The 24,213-nt window shown below is 41.3% G+C and overlaps 1 protein-coding gene across 1 annotated transcript in view; it reads left to right on the top strand.

The window, feature by feature from the left end:
• Nucleotides 1–24,213, top strand: part of XDH (xanthine dehydrogenase) — a 65,908-nt gene that overhangs the window by 33,098 nt on the left and 8,597 nt on the right. Inside the window, exons 14-32 of the mRNA XM_056852355.1 lie at nt 316–425; nt 2,639–2,823; nt 3,453–3,627; nt 4,504–4,593; nt 5,141–5,310; nt 7,396–7,519; nt 7,870–7,989; nt 10,259–10,355; nt 10,519–10,643; nt 11,814–11,947; nt 13,185–13,272; nt 13,892–13,978; nt 15,628–15,819; nt 16,219–16,364; nt 18,251–18,332; nt 19,202–19,297; nt 20,567–20,695; nt 21,127–21,201; nt 22,949–23,001. Coding sequence (XP_056708333.1) covers nt 316–425; nt 2,639–2,823; nt 3,453–3,627; nt 4,504–4,593; nt 5,141–5,310; nt 7,396–7,519; nt 7,870–7,989; nt 10,259–10,355; nt 10,519–10,643; nt 11,814–11,947; nt 13,185–13,272; nt 13,892–13,978; nt 15,628–15,819; nt 16,219–16,364; nt 18,251–18,332; nt 19,202–19,297; nt 20,567–20,695; nt 21,127–21,201; nt 22,949–23,001 — 2,278 coding nt within the window. The remainder of the gene's footprint in view (nt 1–315; nt 426–2,638; nt 2,824–3,452; nt 3,628–4,503; nt 4,594–5,140; nt 5,311–7,395; nt 7,520–7,869; nt 7,990–10,258; nt 10,356–10,518; nt 10,644–11,813; nt 11,948–13,184; nt 13,273–13,891; nt 13,979–15,627; nt 15,820–16,218; nt 16,365–18,250; nt 18,333–19,201; nt 19,298–20,566; nt 20,696–21,126; nt 21,202–22,948; nt 23,002–24,213) is intronic.

Genomic DNA, 24,213 nt, shown 5'->3' with positions numbered 1-24,213 from the left:
AGCATTTGGATGGGAGACCTCCAAGGAATACTAGGGTCGTGACGCGGAGGCAGGCAAGGGCAAACCACCTCCCAGTGTCTCTTGCCTTGAAAACCCTGCAGGGTTGCCATGAGTCAGCTGTGACTTGACAGCAACAACATCAAAAAAGCTGTAATTGCTAGACTGTATTTTCCCATAAGTATAGACTGCTTAAGGCCTCTTCTTTTGCAAACAAAATGCCAGCTGTGCTTCTGAGAATGATAATTGCTTGTATGAGAGGGAGGTGATATGCTTTTACATTCCACCCATTGCGTGCCCTCTCTTCTTTCTTTACAGAGGGCAGCAGGACTGTCAGGATGGATGAAACATTCTTTACTGGTTATAGAAAGACTGTACTAAAGCCTGAGGAAATACTGCTCTCAGTTGAGATACCCTTCAGCAGGAAGGTGAGGTGGTGGGTGGAATATGAATTGTTTTACAAGGCTGCATAGAAAACTAACTGGATGTGTTTTATCGAGAACACAAACAGTAAAAACCCACCTGTTCTTGAAAGTTTGTTAGGGTCAGGATATTTTTATGGGAGTGCAAGAAATGCAGAGAATGTGGTATTTAGATACAGAATTTATTTCCTGAGAATCTTAGTTTCCATTTTAAAAAATCAAGTTGGTCGGCCTTTGGCTGCCAGGATATGCTTATCAGCACTGAGCAATGACTGTTCAGAAGCCATCCTAAGAGCTGGTGGGTCCCATAGCATAATTCAGCATGAAGCCTCGGTGTCCTACCGTGTGGCCCTGGCCTGTATCCTCCCACTCCACTAAGCAAAATTTGAAGCCTTCCTCAAGCCTAAGGAGCCTTCCTCTAACTCAAGTGGCTTTGGAGAAACTGGAGAAAGGATCCTGAACTTCTTCCAACCTAAGGAAGGATACCATCTACTGATCACATGAAATTAGGCTTGCCATTAACCTGCTGAGGGTGGGAGATCTCCCACCCCCAGCTCCTATTGCCTGCAGGTGCTCCAGTGGCTAATGGGAGAAAAACATTGCTGTTGGCATGATGACGTGACCTCACTTCCAGGGAAAACCTGGTAGTGACATCACTCTACTATAGGAATTGCTGGAAACCACGGTTTTACCATAGAGTTCCTGGTAATTCCTACAGCGGTGTGATGTTCCCTTCAGTGATACAATACCAGAAAAGACAGAAAGACAAGATACGGTGTTGAGATGATGCAGCAAAATACCAAACATAGTTTAGCTGAATTATGTAGGGTTGCCAGGTCCCTCTTCACCATCATTGGGAGGTTTTTGGGGATGAGCCTAAGGAGGGCAGGGTTTGAGAGGGGAGGGACTTCAATGCCATAGAGTCCTATTGCCAAAACAGTCATTTTCTCCAGGTGAACTGATCTTTATTGGCTGGAGATCAGTTGCAATAGCAGGAGATCTCTGCCACCACCTGGAGGTTGGCAACCCTAGAATTATGTCATGGCTTATGTAGTGAGTGAAAGCAGAATGACAGACTAGCAACAGAATATGGGGTCCTTTCCCTATCAAGTGCTCCCAGCCTCTCATGCATGAAAACAACATTGTCATTATGATTTAAAACCAGTTGGAGGCCCACCAGAAGTCATGCACATTGGACAGAAACAGTATAGAAATATCTCCTTACCTCCCCAATCTCCCCTCCAGAATTCTGTAAGCTCTCAGGAGCTTGAGAAGGCTGATTTCTCTCCTCTTCCCCCCCCCCATGAAGGTCTACCTGGAGTAGCTCTCAGCTGCCTGCCATTTTCATATTTTGTTTAATGGACTCCTCTAAAAATATGGTGCTGGATAGTTACATGAGCTTATCAGACATTAAGAGATGGAAAAATATGTCAAGAAGGGATGTATAAATGGAGACATGAAGCTAAGCAGGGTCAACCCTGGTTAGTATTTGAATGGGAGGCCACCAAGGAATGCCAGGGTTGCAATGCAGAGGCAGGCAATAGCAAACTACCTCTGAATGTATCTTGCCTTGAAAACCCTACAGGGTCGCCGTAAGCCGTTTGTGACTTGATTAGCTAAACAAACAGCAAATAAGCTCAAATTTTTACAAACAATCACTTATGTTTTATAAAGTGAATAGTGCAATAAATACTTTTATACTTTTTACACAATTTTTACAAGCATCAAACGAAGCTATAAAAAATCTTTCACAGAGACTTGATGGCAAAAAGAAAAAAGTGCTAATGTTTTAAAGCAGCTTAAAGCCAACCTATACATGAAAGGAGAGAGAGATGTATGATTAGGCTTTTAAAAAGCCAGTTAGCCACCCAACTTGGCTGCTTTGGGGAACAAGGGAGGTTACTGAGGGAAGGGGCTTTTATTACCCCAGATTAACAGGAAAATTTAGCCCTCTCTTGCCATGCTTCTTCAGCTATTTAAATCACCTCTTCAAAGCTTCAGTTAGCTCTATGGGAAGAAAAAAGACCCTGGTGTTCCAACCCTGTCTATCCCTGCACACATTTAATATGGCTTCCATATCTTATTATAAAACGAAAAGGTAGTCTTCTATTTTAGTCCTACTCTCTTTTCTGTAGAAATAGACTAGATGGTTGTACTTACTGTAACGATCTCACCGTGATCCAGATGAGGAACCCAAAACCAACTTCTTCTTGCCCTAGGGTGAATATTTCTCAGCTTTCAAGCAGGCTTCTCGGCGAGAGGATGATATTGCTATAGTGACCTGTGGAATGAGAGTCTTATTCCAAGAGAGAACCAGCTGGGTGCAAGAGATTAAGCTGAGCTACGGAGGGATGGCTCCCACAACTGTGCTGGCTGCTAAAACTTGTCAAAAGCTCATTGGCGGGTAGGAGAAACAGCCTTGTGCTACAGAATAAGCTCCTTTCATGTTATAGCACTAAAGTGGGAGGCTCATGAAAAATCAGAAACAATGTGCTATGGAACACAGGCAGGATAATGCTGCTGCAGTCATCTTGCTTATGGGCTTCCTAGAGGCACCTCGTTGGCCACTATGTGAACAGACTGCTGGACTTGATGGACCTTGGTCTGATCCAGCATGGCCTTTCTTATGTTCTTATGTTTTTATGATGTCACATAAAAGAGCCCCTTGCAGACACTTTCTGCCAAGATAACTGCCTGAGCTGGCCACACTGGTCTCACTACAAACCCTGTTGCCATGCAGATGCATGAGAAGGCAGTCAAGAACCGCTAAGGTTATGCTCTGACAATGACCCCCCTTTCCGGCTGCTGAGATCCAACCCAACATCATATAAAATCCTCATGACCTGCCCATCTTCATGGACTTCCAGATTGACCAGGGCCCCTTGAATTTTTTCTCCATTTGCCCCTCTTCTTGGTGGCCCTGCCAGGGATCTGAACACAGCCTAAGGACTTGTACCACATGGACTGTGGGGAAAGGGAAACTTTTCAATAGTGGAAGAGTTCATTGTTAATTGATTGTTCATTCCTCTGCAGGGAGTGGAAAGAGAAGCTATTGCAGGAAGCCTGTTGCATGTTGGCAAGCGAGATGAATCTGTCTCCTTCTGCTCCAGGTGGCATGGTGGACTTCCGGCGAACTCTCACGCTCAGCTTCTTCTTTAAATTCTATCTCACTGTGCTTCAGAAATTAAGTATAGACCTCAATGGTAATGTGAGTACTCTCATTATCTTTCTAGGGTGAAGGCTCAGCCCTAGTCTACAATGTGCGGAGACAAATATTTTTCCCATTGAATTCTAGCAATCTTGAGAAGCTGGAGTTAGGAGGAGTATTTGTGGTAGATGGCATCAGGTTATCTGATGAGGAACAAATCCATCACATAATCTCTTTGCTACTTCAGTTTCCTCAGCGAAGGACCTGTTGGATTTTTGGATCTGTCTTCCAGTGTTTCCTACTGCTAATCTTCTATACATTACCCACATAACTGAATAGTAAGCAGTGCAAAATAGAATATTAATACATGAGGACAGGAGGACCTCTTATGGTAGAGAAGGCCGGCAATGGGAATTTATGCTTCTTTAGCTCTACTGAGGATATAAAGGCAGGACCTGACTGACACCTACCACTGTTGAAGGGATACTTCCATAAAGGTCCAAAGGAGAGGTGATGGGGAAAGCAACACAGGAAGTTCCCCTATTCTCAAACTATTTGGAGCAAAGCTCGCAGGCAGTGGGCTAAACTGGAGCTCTGCGAAATTTGCAGTGCAATCCTAAGAACATTTTCCTGGGAGTGAACCTGATTGAATAGACCTGAGTAGGATTCTGTGTACACCTGTTTAGGATTGCTCTCTTACAGTGCAATCCTATGCAGTATTATTCCAGTCAAAAGCTATTAAAATCAACTGATAGGACTGCACTATTTATCTTGCAGACAAGTGACAAAGTGGGTTGCTTTCCCAACTGAACGGGCAAGTAGCATAGGTCAGAAACTTTAAAAACAAGTAACATTCTTGTACAAATTACTGCTACAAAAAGTTGAATCTTCCCTAGCAGATTAAATTAATCTGGAGTTTTATATTTGTTTTTGCAGAACAATCTTGATGAAGTGATGCCATCTAGTTATATAAGTGCCACTGAGTTATACCAGAAAGATCCTGTTAACAATGTGCAACTTTTCCAAGTAAGTAGGAAGAATCCTGTTGGTGGCAGAGGATAGGATTCACAATAATGAGTTTAAATTGCAGGTGGAAAGGTATCAGCTGGATATTAGGAAAATGTTTTACAGTTGTTTGACAGTGGAATCAGCCAACTAGGGAGGTGGTGAGTTCCCCCTCACTGGCAGTCTTTAAGCAGAGGCTGGACAAACACTTGTCAGGGGTGCTCTAGGCTGATCCTGCATTAAGCAGGGGGTTGGACTAGATGGCCTGTATGGTCCCTTCCAACTCCTATGAGTCTATGATTCTAATCCAGTAATCAAGATGAGATCATGCCTTCCAGTGCCAGCTATACCATGAACTTGGCCAGCCTTTATTTTTTTCTGGGTTTTGTCATTCCAAGAAGTAGATTTGTATTTTCACTCATTCTATCCTTTTGTATTTATTCAGTGTATTTTTTTTAAGTCTGAAGAATGTGTGAGCACTTTTGATGCTTGATAGAATGTGCTGAATATTAGCATCACTATACAACCCTACAGCCCTAAGAAAGTACTTTGGATTTTTTTGTTACAGGAAGTACCTGCAGGACAGTCCACCGAAGATATGGTAGGACGACCCCTGGTGCATCTTTCAGCGGCCAAACAGGCAAGCGGAGAAGCAGTCTATTGTGATGATATACCTCACTATGAGAATGAACTCTACCTAACGCTTGTTACCAGCACCAAAGCCCATGCCAAAATTATGTAAGTACAGAATGGAACACACAGATGAACACCAGAAGCTGCCCTATATGGATCAGACCCCGGCTTATCTAACCCAGTATTGAGGACTCTGCTTGGATGTGGCTTTTTAATGTCTTGGGCAGAGGTCACCTGCTGCCTGATCCTTTTTTGAAACTGGAGATGCCAGGGCTTGAACCTAGGACTTTCCGAATGCAAAGCAAGTGCCCCACTACTGAACTATGCATCTGCGACAGAAATTTCTCTATTATTATATACTAGTCATGTGCCCACCATTATGCTGGGTGGGGTGAGTGGTTTGGATGGCTTTGAGGTCACAAGGACTTCTGAGGCGGACGTGGGCTGTCTCTGTGCCTTCTGGTCATTAAAACCCAGTGCCCTCCCTAGATCAGATGGGATCTTTGTTAATGAGAGCCAGGCTACCCACTGTTGGGATGAATGGTAAGTTTTGCCCTCACAACAACAGTGGAGCTGTTTTATTCCCCCCCCCCCCCCCCGCCCAAAGACTGCAGTATGGCAAGGAAGGAGTCGGCTGTTCAAAGAAAAAAGTTAAGAATTGCACTGGGCTACAGTCCTGAAATTGTTTTGTTCCCGGTCATAATTTCCAAGGATATCTAGCAGAGTCATCACATACTAACGTTCTAGATGAGAGAACAGCACATGTCCTTTTTATGTCCTAGAACAAATTACTTTGTCCTAGAACAAATTACTTTTATGTATAGCTGCTGCAGGGCCCTGGTGTTCATGCTAATCTAGGAATTTTACAAAAACCTACTCTTTTCTTTACTGATCTTGCTTTTATAGCGTGGATTACATGCTCAGGGTTGAAAACTGGCTATAAAGACTTTTATAATATGTTTTCAGAAAGGAACCTTTGTTTTTAAAACACACTGTGCTTTCTCTGAGGTTGTTTTGGTCGATTTCTGTGTCTCATTGCTTAAAAATACTTACTTTGTTCTAATTACATTTTTTTCCCCAACAAGTCACAGCTGACTTATGGTGACCGTAGAATTTTCAAGGCAAGAGACATTCAGAGGTGGTTTGCCATTGCCCGCCTCTGTGTAGCGACCCTGGCATTTCTTGGTGGTCTCCCATCTAAATACTGATCAGGGCCGACCCTGCTTTACTTTCACGGCCTGAAAGGCTATGGGTTGGTTCCAGCCAGCTTTTTTTACTTTATCTTACCTAAATGTCTTCCTTATTACAACCCCTGCCCTCCAAATCCCATGTTGCTTTTCTCCATTTAGTTACTATGATCTGTATCTGCAGCATAGCCATTTTGGGTGGTCAAAGAGACCCTTCTTTTTTCAGCATCAGACTGGAGCTTCTCTGTATAAAATTTCTGAATGAAAAATGAGAATTTTGAGGCTCTAGGATAGGGTAAAAAACTGATAATCTTGCAGATTTCTCGAGAAAAGGGCAAAAAATAAAATGGTAAATTACTTGGTAAAAATTGTAATAATAGAATTCTGGAGTACTGGCAAATCTTATCCATATTAATAACCGAGTTTACCATTTCAGGAAAAAAATGTAATCCACATTCATGTCTTGAGGTAGCATATAAACTGTAATGCTGGAAACACTCCTAAAAGGGCAAGCTATAGAGTCTGCTAAAATGAAATGTATGTGCTGTTATATCTTGGAATTTTGGTCACACCTTGTCTGCTTGAGCCATATATTCAGATAGTATAGTATTCAGGGATTATTCAGATTTTTCATCCTTGCTGTTTTGACACCCAGTTTTGATTTATTTTCTTTGTACAAGCTGATCCTATCAATCTTTATTTTCATGCCGTTTTCTGTTACCTTACATCCTTTTTGCAATGTTGTTTTTTCAACATTTTTCAATATTATTTGTGTGTCAATAAATGAGCATTACACATTAAAGTGACACAAAGTGTATGTATAAATAATCATATACAAGATGCTTACACAGTGCAAATTATAAAACCAACAGTGAAAAATGGAGAATTGGAGTCAGTGACAAAAATATAAATTAATATAAAACGAAATAAAAGACGGCACATTTCCTCATCTCTAGTAAAACCACCCCCAGTAATCTTTCTCTGTGCTGTTCTTTTTCTTCAGTTCTGTTGATACAGCAGAGGCCCAGAAAGTTCCTGGTTTTGTTCGTTTTGTCTCCGCCAAGGATGTTCCTGGGAGTAATGTCACTGGGATGAAAGACGATGAAAAAGTCTTTGCAGAGACCACTGTACGTTGTTTGCTTTTTTTTTTTTTTAAAGTAAAATGTATAAAGTTGCCCCTGATGAATTGGTTAAGGTGTGAAAATGTTACTTAGTTACTTATTCTTAGGAATCTTACAGGGCAAACCTTTGGTTATATTTTTCTAAATCTATTGAAGTCAATGGGCTTAGAATGATTTTATTTATTTACTTTATGCATAGTCTGCCTTTTTAGCTGAGACTCAAGGTGGATTTAATCAGTAGGATGATACATCTAAAAAGCAATATAATACAACAATGGTTGCAGAAATCTGAACTAAAGAGTAAACATGATTAGACATCATGTTCCACAAATAATATCAACTGCCTGGACTCCTAGGTCACATGTGTTGGCCACATCATTGGTGGGATAGTGGCAGACACGCAAGAACATTCCCGGAGAGCTGCTAGAGTTGTCAAGATTACATATGAAGAGCTTACACCAATTGTCACCATTCAGGTAAGGAGCACAAATATGACATATGTTCCAGTTCAAAACCATGGAATGCTTAGCTGCTTAGAGCCTTCTAAAAAAAGTTGTTTAGGGATGTTTTTTTATTGGTTAATATTGTTACATGTGGCCCAGGAACAATTGGATCAGAGCTGGCCAATTGAAGGAATAGATCTGTAGTCTGACAGTGCTCTTGGACCTAGGCTTACTGTTGGATAATCAGGTGGCAGCTGTGGCCAAGAGTGCTTTTTGCTAGCTTTGACTGGTTAGCCAGCTGTGGCCTTTCTGGGGCAGAAAAGATCAGGCCACTGAGTAGGGTTGCCAACCTCCAGGTACTAGCCTGAGATCTCCTGCTATTACAACTTATCTCCAGCCGATAGAGATCAGTTCAGCTGGAGAAAATGGCCGCTTTGGCAATTGGACTCTATGACATTAAAGTCCCTCCCCTCCCCAAACCCTGCCTTCCTCAGGCTCCACCCCAAAAACCCCCCACCAGTGGTGAAAAGGGACCAGGCAACCGTACCACTGAGGTGCATGCCCTGGTTACATCTAGATTAGATTACCACAATGCGCTCTACGTGGGGCTGCCCTTGAAAAGTGTTTGGAAACTTCAATTGGTACAGAATGCTGCAGCCAGAATGTTGACTGGAGTGGGTCATAGGGAACATATCACTCCAGTCTTGGCCTATCTACACTGGCTTCCAATTTGTCTCCGGGCACAATTCAAGGTGCTGGTATTGACCTTCAAAGCCCTATATGATGACTTATATGAATGTACTGTAATGAAACCTAGTATAGAAGCAAATCATTAGAAATGTATGTAGTAAGTTTTATATATAGATGTCAACTTCACTAATTGTTTCTATATGTTGTAATAGCAATAAAGTCTTTAATTTTTTTAAAAAAAGCCCTATACCAGCGTACCTGAAGTACCGCCTAATCCCTTATGAACCTGCCCAACCATTACGGTCATCTTTGGAGGCCCTGCTTCAGTTGCCCCACCTTCTGAGATCAGGAGGGTGGCAACCCAGGAAAGAGCCTTCTTGGTCATGGTATCAAAGCTCTTGAACTGTCTCCCCAGAGAGATTTGTCTGTCCCCTTCTGCAACTGTTTCCCACCAGCAGATGAAGACTTTTTTGTTTCATTTGACATTCCCTCAATGATCCCTCTTTCTGAACCAATGTTTTAACTTTAACTTGTTTTTAACTCTTTTTAAAAATTGTTTGAATGATGTATGTTTGGGAGGGGGGTTGATTTTAATGGTTTTATAATGTAATTGTATCTTGTATGTTTTAAATTGTTAGCTGCCTTGGCGGCTCTTGTAAGGGCAGAAAGGTGGGATATATTTTTTTGTAAATAACAACAACAATAGTGAGGACAACAATGGGTGTGGGTTCACCTGTCAATTGTCACCATGGTTGGGGCCAACCCAAGAAGTTCATATGGTGCTGCTCACATCACTGAGCCTTGGCTCAGCTTGCTGTTGGGTGCCAGTAGCACTCCAGGGCAGCAGCTCCCTGGAAACTGTCCAGTGAACATTGACCAAGTTCTTCCAGTCATTTCCAGGTTTAGATGTCCTTAGTTTCAGTACAATAACGGTTAAGAACAATTAATAATGTTTGGTTATAGTAGACATTTATTATCATTTTGTTCCAAGTTAATAAGAGATAACAATCATGAGACAAGATTTGATAGACAGTAAGGTCTGTAACTGGGTATTTTACTGCAGTCCAAGCTCTGCTCATGACCTGAGTTCATTCCCAACGGAAGTTGGTTTCAAGTAGCCGGCTCAAAGTCGACTCAGCCTTCCATCCTTCTGAGATCAGTAAAATGAGTACCCAGCTTGCTGGGAGTAAAGGGAAGATGACTGGGGAAAGCACTGGCAAACCACCCTGCAAACAAAGTCTGCCTAGTAAACATTGGGATGTGATGTCACCCCATGGGTCAGGAATGACCCGGTGCTTGCACAGGGGACCTTTACCTTTTTTAATAAGAAATAACAATCATGAGACAAGATTAGATAGACAGTAAGGTCTGCAACTGGGTATTTTATGATGAGCAGTTTTATCCCTATTTTGCCATGACAAGTTTCAACTGCTTCAATGACATAATAGGGAAAAACAGATAATTGCTGCAGGTAAGTGTGTGTTTTACCCAGTTTTGGCTAAGTTATAGAAAACTCCTTGTTAGGTTCAATGGCAAGGTAGAGATGAACTGATGTCTATATATAGCAAAGTTGGTTGCTGCAACTACAGGTAACGTATTGTCATTTGGACAGGAAGCCATTGAGAAACAGTCTTTTTTTGACCTTATAAGGAAGATTGAAAAAGGAAATATTCAGAAAGGGTTTGAAGAAGCTGATCATATTGTGGAAGGTGAGCATGAAGACCAGCTCATCTGGTCTCTTTCCCCCTCTATATATCTTTGGGCCTTTGCTATGCAGTTACTATCAAATGACTAATAGATTCCACTAAAAAATCTTAATCTGACTAGTTAGTTTCTGGCCAGCTTTTGTTGAGAGGTTTCTTTACTTTTCAGGGGAGATCTATTTAGGTGGCCAGGAGCATTTTTATCTGGAGACTCACTGCACGATTGCTGTGCCAAAAGGGGAAGATGGAGAAATGGAGCTCTTTGTATCTACCCAGAATCCAGCAGTTACACAGGTGACCAGTCCTGGCTGGGAGCGGATTTGAAATTTGGGGGGCTGTACAGATTTGATTGATTTTTAGATTACTGCTCTTGTGAAACTGTTAGGCTTATCCAGGGAGCTAAAAGTGAAGTATGAAGACGGATGGTTGTGAAGGCTTGACATTTAACTGTTTCCATTGGGGTCAGTTCATTTATTTGTTTAATATATTGCTATACTGCTTTCCCAAATGTGCTCAAAGGTGCTTCCATATAAAACTCTAATATTAGGCATCTAAAATTCAGTTATGCATGACTTCACTCTGTGACATTTTGTGGTTGACGCTGCCTTTTTTGTCAGCCATTTTGTGGTTGGCTGTACTTCCTGAAGCAGCCATTTTGTAGCTGGCTCCACCCCCTGTAGCAACCATTTTGTAGTTGCTCCCACCACTCTGTGTCAGAATTCCATAGGTGTCCACAGGCTCAAAAAGGTCAGGGATCCCTGCTCTAAGGTATTGTTTATCCTCTTTGAAATATTGGCAAGTTCTGAACGCTTATGGCAAAGCCAAAGCAGTGTCTACTGTTATTTGCTCCTATCTGCTTATATTCAGAGGCTTATGAACACTGAAAGTATGAGACTGTGTCTCCTTAACCATCTTTCTTAGTAGATGTGGATGGTTTTAGTTGCTCAGTTTTGGGGGGCACATATATCTCTGCTTCCAGTATGCTTTTCCTGAGATGTTTACCAGCTCTTAGTTGTCTTAGTACAAAAAAAGTATTGGCTAGAGATGCAAGCTGAATAGCAAAATTGTGTTGGGGATGATGAAGGAATATCTATTAGGGACACTGGCAGGTCACTCTTGGGAAATGGTATACTCTTGTGGAAAAGGGAAACTTTTATTCTTCAAAGCTACCAGCCTGACATTTTCATCCATCTTTGTAAAGAGTTCTGAATCAATAAACAGAGAACTAAAAGACTTAGCAAGCATCCATTTTTTTCCTGTTAAGACAATAACATGATACCTCAGCAAGACAATAAAGAAAGATCCAAAACTTTACTGTAAAGTTCCAGTTTAGGACACAGAGGAGATTGCCATAATATCATATATATGGAAGCTTGTTCAGACAGAGGTCAACGTTTTTGTTTTCTTTTTAGCAACTTTATTGACTGAACTGATTGGCATATGGGGGGTTTGTTTCCATTTTAGGCATTTACTGCAAAAGCAGTAGGAGTCCCATCAAATCGAATTGTGGTTCGAGTAAAGAGAATGGGAGGAGGATTTGGAGGGAAAGAGACAAGAAGCACTATTGTATCAACTGTGGTTGCAGTGGCTGCAGTGAAGTAAGTTCTAATAAATTCATGTCCTGCTTGACTATCCAAATTCACCTCTCTGTATAAGGGGATCAAGAAAGTAGATATGCTTCCGTTCCAAAGCTTCCACATGTGCTTTGGCAGGGTGATCCCCTCCTTCGTTCTCCACATATGGATTCATAACTTTGCTTCTATTCAGACCCAGAACCTGTACTGGGCATCATGGAGGAGCAGCACAAAATGTCAGGAAATAATGGGAATAGCCAAGTCACCCCTAATGCCTCATGTTATGGGAAGCAAGGATGGTGTGACCACAATTTGATCTAGGGCAAAACTTTTGTTGCAACAGTAGACCAATAGTGCTTTTGCTCCTTCCCAGTACAGTCTTGCTTCCTTCCCACTACATATACTGAACTTCTGCTGCCCAGGTACTGCTGAAGTAAAGCCATGAAGGATGGGCAGCAGGCAAAGAACACCACTGGATATGGGTTGCAATTAGAGGATGAAGGGATGCAATAATGCACATGTAATAATGTCCCTTCCAGGGTAAACCCAGAAGCTATGGGGACACTCTAGCATGTCCCTTAAAAAACTCTATGGAAACCATAGTTTTTGGAGGAATGTGCTAGACAGTCCCTGTCAAAACCAGAAGTGATGTGGAAACTCTAGCATATTCCTCCAAAAACTCTATGGCTTCCATAGAGTTTTTTGAGGGACATGCTAGAGCGTCCCCATAGCTTCCGGGTTTACCTCGGAAGGGACGTTATTGTGTCCCCCCCCCTTTAGCTGGCCTGTTAACCCCACCAGGCAGGCCTGTTAATTAACAGGCACCTGGCAACCCTAGCAGAGGGTGATCTAGCACACTCATCTTTGGAAACCTTCAGGTGAAAGAGAACTTCATGGTTTACTGCAAGGAAGGAACTTTTAAATAAAAGTTAAACCACTAAAGTAAGATTCGAAGAAGTTTGTTTTAGATGCTTTACTAGTTCAGTAAGCCTACCACTACATTGCAGAAGCCCCACCACAACCATCTGGAACTCACTGGATCCTTGTAAATTCAAAAGTGACTTTGGAACTTCTTGAATCCAATATAGATTCTGGACATGAGGGAGGATCTAATCACCTAGTTAGAACCAAATGGAGATTAAGATGGGTTTTCCTTAGGAAATTGAAATTGTGGTGCCTTCAGAAATCAGCCTTGTAATATGTATCAGAAATATCCTCACCCCCAGTCTTATTCTCAGCCTGATTTCTGTGGACTTTTCAGAACAGGTTGCCCAGTACGGTGCATGCTGGATCGAGATGAAGATATGCTAATAACTGGTGGAAGACACCCCTTTTTGGGACAATATAAGGTAACTAGAAATTTGTTTTTAGATGACAAGGTCACATTAACAAAGATAAATAGTACTTACAGTGCAATTATGGTTGCCAACCTCAAGGTACGAGATGGAAATCTCTGCTATTACAACTGATCTCCACCCGATAGAGATCAACTCACCTGGAGAAAATGGCTGCTTTGGCAATTGGACCTTATGGCATTGAAGTCCTTCCCCTCCCCAAACCTCACCCTCCTCAGGCTCCTCCCCAAAAATCTCCAGGTATTTCCAACCCAGAGCTGGCAACCCTAAGTGCAATTCTAAATGAAGTCGCACCAGTTAGGATTGTGCTGTTAATGTACATAGCATGTGCCAGTAAATCATCCTCAATGCAGCGTACAGTCACCTTCCTTTCCCCTCCACACAACAAGCACCTTGTGAGATAGGTGGGGCTGAGAGTGTTCAGAGAGAACTGTGACTAGTTTAAGGTCACCCAGCAGACTTCTTGTGGAGGGGTGGGGAATCAAACCCAGTTCTCCAGATTAGAGTCCACCACTCTTAAACACTATACCATGCTGGCTTTAATGCAAATCAAAACACCACAAATTGGAAAATCTAAATTCTGCAATATTACTTTTGTTCTGCTCTCCTCCAGGTTGGTTTCAAGAAGAATGGAAGGATTACTGGTCTGGAAGTTTCATATTATAGCAATGGAGGCAACTCTGTTGATCTTTCTCATGGTGTAAGTAGAAACATCCTGATCTCTTCCTGTTCAGTCAGCTTCTGTTGGTGTAGAAAGAAGTAAGGTATTGAGTTTTTCAATGTTTTGGGGGCATATATAAAGCTAAGATGGCTTTATCTATGGCTTTTATTTAAAATTATAAGAATCTTGGGGGAAGGTTCTTGAGGAAGTGATTTTGGGTAGTGGGGTAGGGTGCCCAACTTCCCTGCCTCTTGTTGGCTATTCTCAATCTCTCCACCACATGTCCCCCAGTAGGGGTCAATACACACGCTTGACGATTTGCTAATACAAAGAACTTTTTTGATCTATGCTACAACAGCTGCGAGACTGCTTTATGCAGCAAAATGGAAAGGGGCAGAAATTCCTGAGAAAAAAGACTGGATTGGGAAAATGTTTGAATTTGTGGAAATGGCAAAACTTACAGCCATTTTAAATGAAAAAGACAATGTTCGATTTTTAGGGGAATGGGAGGATTGGATGAAATATTGTGAATATGAATTAAAACTGGGGAAAATGGAAGAATACTTATTAATCTGATCTAGAGGACACAATTAATATTAAGAGTTATAATCATTTATATTAATAGAAGATGTTTTATGAAAGTTAAATGAATTTATGATAGTTAAGATCAGACCAATTACGATGGGATGAATACTTTATTAAGAGGCGGAGAGAGGTGATGGGGAAGTCATAAATTTTCCTTTAATTTGTTTTTTTGTTATGAATTCAAGAAACCATAACAACATAGAGTTAGAATTTTGAATCTCATATTGCTTTTACTGTTGTTTATTATCATGGAAAATTTGTATTATAAAAACCAATAAAATTATTATAAAAAAAAATACACACGCTTGAGCATAAATACACATGCAGCAGAAAAAAACAGCTTCAGGGGACAACTTAGAGCAGAAAATTAGTGGTAAACGTCATGATGTGACATCACCCCATGGGTCAGTAATAACCTGGTTTACCTTTGCCTATTATAGAAACATTGGAAAAAATACAGCATATTAAATATGTGGATAATTATTAGCAAAGTTTGTAGCTGATGAGTATTCCCACACATGGCCTATGAATAGGTTGATAGCTGAGAACTGAAAAGATGGGTCCAGGACAAAATTATTATGTTTCTTTGCCTCTTGTCAAATTGCTGTGATGACAGGACAAGTCCATAACGTATGAAACGATGCCCCTCCAGATGTAGTACATCTTCAGCAATTATTGTGGCCCATGACACCCAGTCTATGGAACCTATCTGGGTTCCAGCGAGCTTGCAGAATGATTCTTCTTTTGGTGTTAGTTGCAGTCTTAGGTCCAAAGATGAATATTTGATACTTTAAGAATAGCGCTCCAGGGAAATACAATGGTATTTGTGCTGAATTTTTAGAGCTCAGTAAAACTTAAAAGAAAACACTTGGGTAAGGTTCATCCCTCTCCATTTTCTTCTTTTCTTCTTCTTTTGTTTTATTTATTGATTTTTTTTATCTTTCATCCCCCCCCCGCCCCCCGTGGTTAGGGGAGGGAAAGAGAATGGGTTACGAAAGGGACAGGTTGTTTGATAGTGTTTTATATATTATATATTTTTTAAAATAAAACTTTGAATAATAAAATGCTAATTCCTGACATGCTTTGCATCTATTGATTTCCAGGTTATGGACAGAGCTTTATTTCACATGGACAACACTTATAACATCCCAAACATCAAAGGTGTAGGCATAGTGTGCAAAACAAACTTGTCTTCCAACACAGCATTTCGTGGGTTTGGAGGTCCCCAGGGAATGATGGTTGCCGAGTGCTGGATGAGCGACATTGCCTTGAAGTGTGGGCTGCCAGCAGAAGAGGTATGTATGTACTGAGATGTAGGCACAAAGTACACTGTTTAGGTTGATCAAGACCTTCAGCTGTCATAAAAGTAATATAAATTATCTTTTTAGCCACCGAATCTCTGTCAGGCAGTGCACTCTGGTAGCAATTTCTATTATACAATAAGAATTGATCCCAGGCAGTTATCAGAACCGTTCATTAGTTGGATGCCCCAAACCTATTAAATTCCAAAGACGTTGGGCACCATTCCCTTACATACCAATTCTTTATAGACTTTTAGTGGAATTAACCTCTATGCAGTGCATTTAGTATCAGGGTGTCCTGTACACACTTTGCTCTAAATGTTGTTTTCAAAAGATCACAGAATTTTGAGATGCTAGTAAAGAGCTACTAACTTGTTCTTTGCTTCTGGAAAGGTGCGAAAACTCAACATGTATAATGAAGGAGATCTTACACATTTCAATCAAAAGTTGGAAGGATTCACCTTGCGAAGATGCTGGGAAGAGTGTCTTGTAAATTCAGACTATCACTCCAGGAAGAAACTCATAGATGAGTTCAATAAGTAGGTGTCTTACTTTTAAGAATAATCTTAGGTGTACTCAAAAATTCCACCATGTTCTAGTGTAAACTGTTTTTTTGTACTATGAAGTCCTGCAATCAAGATTTGTCTCTTTTGTTTGAGATACTTTCATTCTTAGAGTTTCAGTGCAGGTTAGAGTGACCCACCGTGCAACCAGATGTCCAGTTCCTGTGGATATGTTTCCTGCATCCTATCTGTACTGGTCATTGAAGAGAATGGTGAAAGGCTCTTGATGAAAGTCTGAATGAGTCTCAGTCAAAGCAATGATTTGATTGCTTTGAGAGTTATTTTGACCTGAATTACACCAAAAGCAACTAAAATTGTTTTGTTTTGATCAATGTAAGACTAACTAATGAAACAATTATTATATGCATGTAAGTATTTACCAAGAGATGGATTGACTCAATAAAGGAAGCCACAGCCTTCAATTTGCAAGATCTGAGCAAGGCTGTCAAAGATAGGACATTTTGGAGGACTTTCATTCATAGGGTCACCATGAGTCGGAAGCGACTTGATGGCACTTAACACACAAATATTTACCTATAGACAAGATAAATACATGAAAGTGAGAGTCTTTTTATAATGGAAGAGAGCAGGGCTGTGAAATACCTGAACCGAAAATAAACCTGAAATTAGCCGTTTCGGCAATATTCGTGTTTTGGTTTGACTGAATACCAAAACATGGGAATCTGCCCGAAGCCGAATAAGTGATTCCTGAAAAGCTGAGTTGGGGCCCTAACAAAAAACAACAACATGTAGGTACAAAATGTTTTCCGTATCTTATTTTTTCTTGCGTTTAAGCCATTTCCCTCAGTTTGGAAGCTAATTTGCATGGACATCATGCTATGCACCCCAGATTCAAACAGGGCTCCCAGACTCTGAGGCACTAGCCTGCCAATCAGTTTTTTCCACCAGTCCTCAGCAACGCTGAACTACTTTTTTTATAAATGTTTTATTTCTTTTTTAACACATACATAAAAAACAACACATAACCATACATATGGCATAACGAAAAAAGACAAGAAGAAAATATTAATGTGTGCTCTCTACTTGAATTATATGATATACCCTAAACTTCTGAACCTGAAAACTGATGGACGACTCAGCTCGCAAATGCCTGGAGGATGGGGGTGACCCTTTTGCGGGCCCAAAATTGGACCCCCTGTCCCAAACTTCACCAAACTTTGATGTTCATCTAAGGAGAGTCCCTTGCAGCTACAGTGCGAATTTGGTGACTCTACCTGCAAAATGCCCTCACAGGAGCTTTGGGGAAAAAATCCCCATAGACCATAATGGACTTGAATTTTTTCGGGAAACCCGGAAATAAAGCTGTAATACTCATTTACCCATGGGTATTCAGCTTATTTCGGGTTCACTGAAAAAATTCACACCCAATAAACCCGAAAGTTACCAATTTTTGTATGTGTGCTTAACCCTAGAAGGGAGTCTTTGCATCGAACCTATGGTGTAGTGTGCAGGGTACTTTATCCGTTGTGTCCCCATGCTTAGGGAAGTTTAAGGAAATGTTTCTTTCAAACAAGTTTTAGGTAACCCCCCCTAGCATTTGTGACTTCCTTAACTGGCTTATATTAATGCCCAATATAAATGACCCCTACAGGATATGGATGTGATCATGGGGGGGGGGGGGGGAGACACTGCCCCATCTGGATTTTTCTTATGCCTGAGCTTAATTAAAAACGAATCACTGGTTTGCTAAGTACTAGTTTTATTTAATTCCTGTAAAATGCTGGTCTTGTTCAGATGCTGGATTGTTTAGAAGAATGCAGCACACAAGCTGTGTGTCCCATTTAGGATGAATGTGTGTAAAAAATCAAACATGAAGGAGGGATACTGTTCTATTTTCCCAGGCAGAATCGCTGGAAGAAGAGAGGCATGGCCATTATTCCAACCAAGTTTGGGATCAGCTTCACAGTCCCCTTTCTTAATCAGGTTGGAAAGCATTCTTAATTGTTTTATAATTGGAAGTAAGATTCTGTGCTTACAAGTGTAGATAACCTGTGTTCCAAAATGTGACAAGCTGAAACCCAGGCTAGCCCAATCTCATCAGAGCTCAAGAGCTAAGCAAGGTCAGCTCTAGTTAGTACTTGAATGGGAGACCACCAAGGTAGTCTAAGGTTGCTACGCAGTCAGTGATAAGTCATCTCTGAACAACCCTTACCTCGAAGGCCTTATGGGGTTGCCACAAGTCAGCTGTGAGTTGACAGTTGGCAGTTTTTTAAAAGATTCCTTAGTAAGATAAATGTTCAGAGTGAGGCATCTAGGCACAATTTGATTGCAGATTTTCATGATCTCCTATTACAAATCAGTTTACACAGTTGTATGCTTGTTTTTGTTATCCTCCAGCCTGACTTCATCAAGGACCACACTCCTGGTTAGCTGTTGTTGTTGGGTTGATTGTAACTGTCAGTTTAGAGGATGTGTGGGACACCCAAAGCTCCACAGTTGGTTGTTTTACCATTCAAATTTACCTCTCGATTCCTAATAAACATAAAAAGCCCCACAATCATAGTAGTACAATCATTATGATTTTATATGCTACCAGAAAACATGGAGACACAATTGAAAACCTTTTGAGTGATCCATGAACTTCCTTGTGCCGAATACACAGGGAAATGTTATGCATGATGGAATCGCCAGGGCATTGTCAGGGTTATTAGACTCATAAGTGAGGTCAAGGGATTCTTGTGTAAAGGGGATGATTAGAATGTTATTTATATCTATGAAGCTGGGAAAACTGACTGAACGAAGTCTAACTAGGACCGCTGTGCATGACACTCTACCTCTGGTTGCTGTTGCAGGCTGGTGCACTGGTACATGTGTATACTGATGGCTCAGTGTTGCTCACACATGGTGGGACTGAGATGGGTCAGGGGCTGCACACGAAGATGATCCAGGTAAACAAGGAGTACAGGCCTTCCAGAACTGTTTCCCCCCCCCCCCCCAAAAAAATTATCCTTGTTCCACTTGATAACTATGTGAACTAATGGCCTGGCCTGGCTGGGGAGGGCGGCATAAAAATGAAATAAATAAATATTGGCTTGGGCAGTATCCTGGATCCAGGAGCCTTCAGCAAGCTCCTTTATGTACATCTTGAGTGCATAGTTGAAGCGGTGCTTTTTCTTATTTTTTTCCAGTGCGGTTTTTTCATTACTTCACTGCAAGCTGCTTTTGGTTTGTGGGGAATTATAAGTGGGCTGTTTTGGGGGATAGAAAACGAAAAAGGTCATCTATCCATGCTAATTTGTTTTCTGTGCATCCCTGGATTAGGTCCATAGGTTATATTAATGCTTCCAAAATAACAGGAACAACATAACACACCTTTCCCACTGATTTGAGTGAAATACTGCCTGAATGTGAGAGATATTTTTCTATGGTTGCTTTCCAGTCTTTTGATGGTCATGGTTTTCTGTTGAATAAAAAGTTAAAATACAGTGCAATAACATGCAGCTAGTTTTAAAAGGTTCCATAATGTGATTTGTTTCAAATCCTTTTGAATTAATTGTGAAGCTGTTAACTTCTCTTAACAAATGTGGAATTACAAGTATGCAGATATAGCCTTTAGAAATGTAGCATCTTTCTTTTGTGTTTAACTTTAATTACAATCATAAATAAGGAGGAGTTATAGGAGTGTGAAAAAACGTCTTCCAGAACTGCATAACTGAAAGGCTTTCCTTCCACGGTATTGTGATTTAAAAACCTGGAGCTTTGTAGACCTAGACTGGCACAAAATATTTAGGTTCTAGAAGCCTTACAGTGGAGTCCTAAGCAGAGATACACCCTTCTATGCCCATTGACATCCATAACTTGGAAGGATGTCACTATTATGTATGCGCGGGCGATACAGGAGACCGGAGACCGGAGTTCCAACAGCAACTGCTTTATTAGGTGAACGAGAACAGAACTAGAGAACTGTGCAACAAACCCCTGCTTATATGCCCACACTCGGCCACCCGGGGCCACGCCCCCCCAGTCCATGATTGGACGGCTGCAACCCCTTGAGCCAATGAGATCACACAAGCGCAGGAGCCTGGAGAGACTCCAAGCTCAACATGATTCCATCTTCCCACTGCATACATAACAGTCACTCTGTTTAGAATTACACTGTAACTGTTGCGCAAGTGATAAGACTTAATAAGGACATGATGGATATTCTCTCTCTACAGGTTGCCAGCAGAACTCTGGGGGTTCCGACCTCTAAAATCCATATCAGTGAGACAAGCACCAACACAGTGCCCAATACCGCTCCCACAGCTGCGTCTGTCAGTGCTGATATCAATGGGATGGCTGTTTCAGTAAGAAATATTACCTTCACACAAAGCTCCTCCAGCATTGTTGATTATCCATAGCAAGAAACTCTGCACTGCATTTGTGGCTTCAGAACTACACATTAGGGTGTGTTCTTCATGTCAGTTCAAGGGGACACTTGAATGTTGCATCAATTCTGTGGGAGTTTTGGTTATATCTGATTACTTCTAAAGAATAGAAAGATATTTAGATTCTACATCTTGGGGGATGCGGTAACATCTGGTGCACCATGCAGCTAGAGCCTTCCAATGAGCAGATCAGCAGAGAATTACAGCCACAATCTGGAACATTTTGAAGCAGAGACCTCGTATGGTCATCTGTTCTCACCCAAAGAGGAGTGAAAATTACTATATTTGATTACAATAGGCAGGGACTGCTTTTAAATGTATCAATATCTGTGCTTGTTTTTTTTATTAAGAATGCTTGTCAGACCATCTTAAAGAGATTGGAGCCAATCAGATGTGCTAATCCCACAGGATCCTGGGAAGACTGGGTATGTTTGCAAGCACTGGAGTTTGCAGTTGCGAAGTATGGTTATGATTAATCAGCAATAAACTATAGTAGGAGCCCTTCTACCAGTGGTACATGCCCCAGAGAGATGTGAAGCGTTGTAGGCCGGAAGGGAGTCTACATATCATGTGTTGGTACAATCACTACACCTCTGAACTGTGATGATTCTTTGACCTGACTTGTGGATCCTAAGCAGGTTCTCTATTCCATGCTTAGAATCATAGAATCATAGAGTTGGAAGGGACCACCAGGGTCATCTAGTCCAACCCCCTGCACAATGCAGGAAATTCACAACCACCTCCTCCCACACCCCCAGTGAACCATACTCCATGCCCAGAAGATGGCCAAGATGCCCTCCCTCTCATGATCTGCCTAAAGTCATAGAACCAGCATTGCTGACAGATGACCATCTAGCCTCCGCGGAAGGAGAGCCTACCACCTCCTGAGGAAGCCTGTTCCATTGAGGAACTGCTCTGTTAGCTTACGATGCTGCTTCCCAGAGTATGGTTCCTGTCCCACCTTGTTCCACCATCTTGTACCACCACCATCTGGCATCTTTTCTTCTTGCAGTGAGACCTCAAGGAAGCGGTTCTGGTGAATATGCATTTTCTGCACTAGCTTTGCTGTAGGATGTAAAGCTACCAGTACAGTATCTGGTTGAACATAGACTTAAATTGGCAAGCAAAAAACCAGCAGTGAGAGGTCAACAGTCCCACCCTAGGCAGAGTTACACCCTTCTAAGTCCATTGAAGTCAACAAGCATAGAAGGGTGCAACTCTGCTTAGGATCATACTGTAAGCCTCAAAGACTGCAGTCCTACAACACTTTCCTGAGAGTAAGCCCCATTAAACATTGTAGGGCTTACTTCTGAGTAAATATGCATAGGCTTGGACTGCATAAGCCACACATACCTTGTGGCTATGAGTGAAAATTTTCCAGGACAGCAGAATTGTGTTTTCTGTGTATTGTATTACACAAAGTTGGACCCTGTTTGTTTAGAGGGTATCTGTTCCTGGAAAAAAATGTAAACAGTGTAAGGTTTTATTTTTTCAGGGGTGCTCTCCTTTTAACATGAGGACAGGTTGCACTCATTTATTCTTTGATAATGAACAGTTCTGATCTTTCTCAGAATATATTACAGGCACCAAAGGTCAAGGAGAAGTAAGAGTACTTACTTTTTTAAATTATTTTTTCAATTCTTTATTTTACGGTCATTTGACCAAAAAATAGAACACATCTAATCAGAAGTAACATAAATTTGTAATAAAAAAACAATATCAGTCAGACGAAGAGTCCACAAAATAAAATATATCAATAAAATCCCATATCTAAAGAGGCAAATAAGCTAGCTTCTAAAATATTTATCTATCAAATTTTTCTATTTGTAAATTGCATCCTTTCGGGCCTTGTATATAGCAACAAAAAATTTGGCCACACATCTGGAAGTTTGTGGGTTACTATCTTCCAGTAGTCATTGGATACAAATTTTTATCAGATAGCCCTATATTATTTCTTAAAATTTCTTGGATAGTCTTAGATCTTAACTCATGATAAAGAGGGCAGTATAAAAAGACGTGTTCGCGGGTCTCAGTTTCTTCACCATTGCACCGTCAGACTCTCTCAGAAAGAGGAGTTTTTTTTATATCTGCCTTCTAGGACGGCCGATGGCAAAGAAGAAGAAAGGGCATTTTTTCCTTTAAAATAGAACCCTGTCTTTATGTTTCCACCAGGTGTCAGCAGCCTACCAGGACTGTGTGAGTCTGTCTGCTACAGGCTTTTATAGGTGAGTCAACAGTCTTGGTGAGATTCTCTAGATTGTTATAAGCACCCTTGGCAGCCTGAGCACCCTTTAATTGCTGCTGGCCTAGATGATATGGAATAATTACATATGAAAGTTTGGACCTATAATAAAACATATAATTTGGTGATCTTTCCTTTTTAAAGATTTATCTGCTTTCAGAGGAGCAGCCATGTCAGTCTGTTGCAGCAAGAACAAGTTTTTTTGGCATTGTTTTTCTTTTCCTGAGGGTCCCAACTCAGGGACTGAAGACCACGTTAGCCAGTTCATAGAAACATCTGCTTGGCCCTGCATTCTCTGGAGTTTGCTAGTGGGGTGGGTAGGAGGCAATACAGGAAAAAAATTGCTTTCCCAATTCATAGGGTGTTACTGAGAGTATGCTGGCTTGGAGGGAATTTCACAGCAAAACCCACATCCTCTTTTGCATTCTGGTGTTGGAGGCTGGAAACACCCTGCCCTCATACTACTTGTTTGAAATTCGAGTCCTTATACAGAAGTCGTGGAGTAGGGTCTAGTGGAAATAAAACAGGAAGAGGATGATGATATGGCTTTCTCTTGGCTGGGAAGAATACCCAGATTCGGGCAAAGTCCACACAGTTATTGTCGAAGGCTTTCACGGTCAGAGTTCATTGGTTCTTGTAGGTTATCCGGGCTGTGTAAAATTCCAAGACCACGGTTACACAGCCCGGATAACCTACAAGAACCAATCCACACAGTTACTTCTTCCTCCTCCTAACTGGGAGACCCTACCTTCTTAAAACAGAGTGTGGCCACACTTACAATTAACAAAGGCAAAGGAGATGGGAAACAGCTGGCAGCCATCTTAGTGCTTTGGGGTTTGAATGTGATATTTAGAGGGATTCAGAGGAGGCAGGCCATTTTCTGTTGGTTCTCAGTTGAGGCACACCAAGAAAGAGGATTAAGCATCCCATGTTATAAGAGGCAACAGGGTTGAAACAACAACATCCCATCTGACATAGACCGGCACAAAGGGTCAGCAGAGATGAATAGCATGGGTGGAGGGCCATTTCGGAGGTGGCATTTTAAAGATGAATAGATTATTGTGGCATAAGTTTTCAAGGGCAAGAATCAACCATCACATGCATGATTATCCTTAATTAGCAGATAGACACACACAGTAATAGATAACAGAAAAAAACATATATGTAAAGAAAAAACTGCGATCAGTCATGCCAA

The sequence above is a fragment of the Euleptes europaea genome, chromosome 7, assembly GCF_029931775.1.
Source record: "Euleptes europaea isolate rEulEur1 chromosome 7, rEulEur1.hap1, whole genome shotgun sequence".
Taxonomy (NCBI): Eukaryota; Metazoa; Chordata; class Lepidosauria; order Squamata; family Sphaerodactylidae; genus Euleptes; species Euleptes europaea.
Note: the sequence above shows the minus strand (reverse complement) of the source record. Positions and strands in the feature narration are given on the sequence as shown.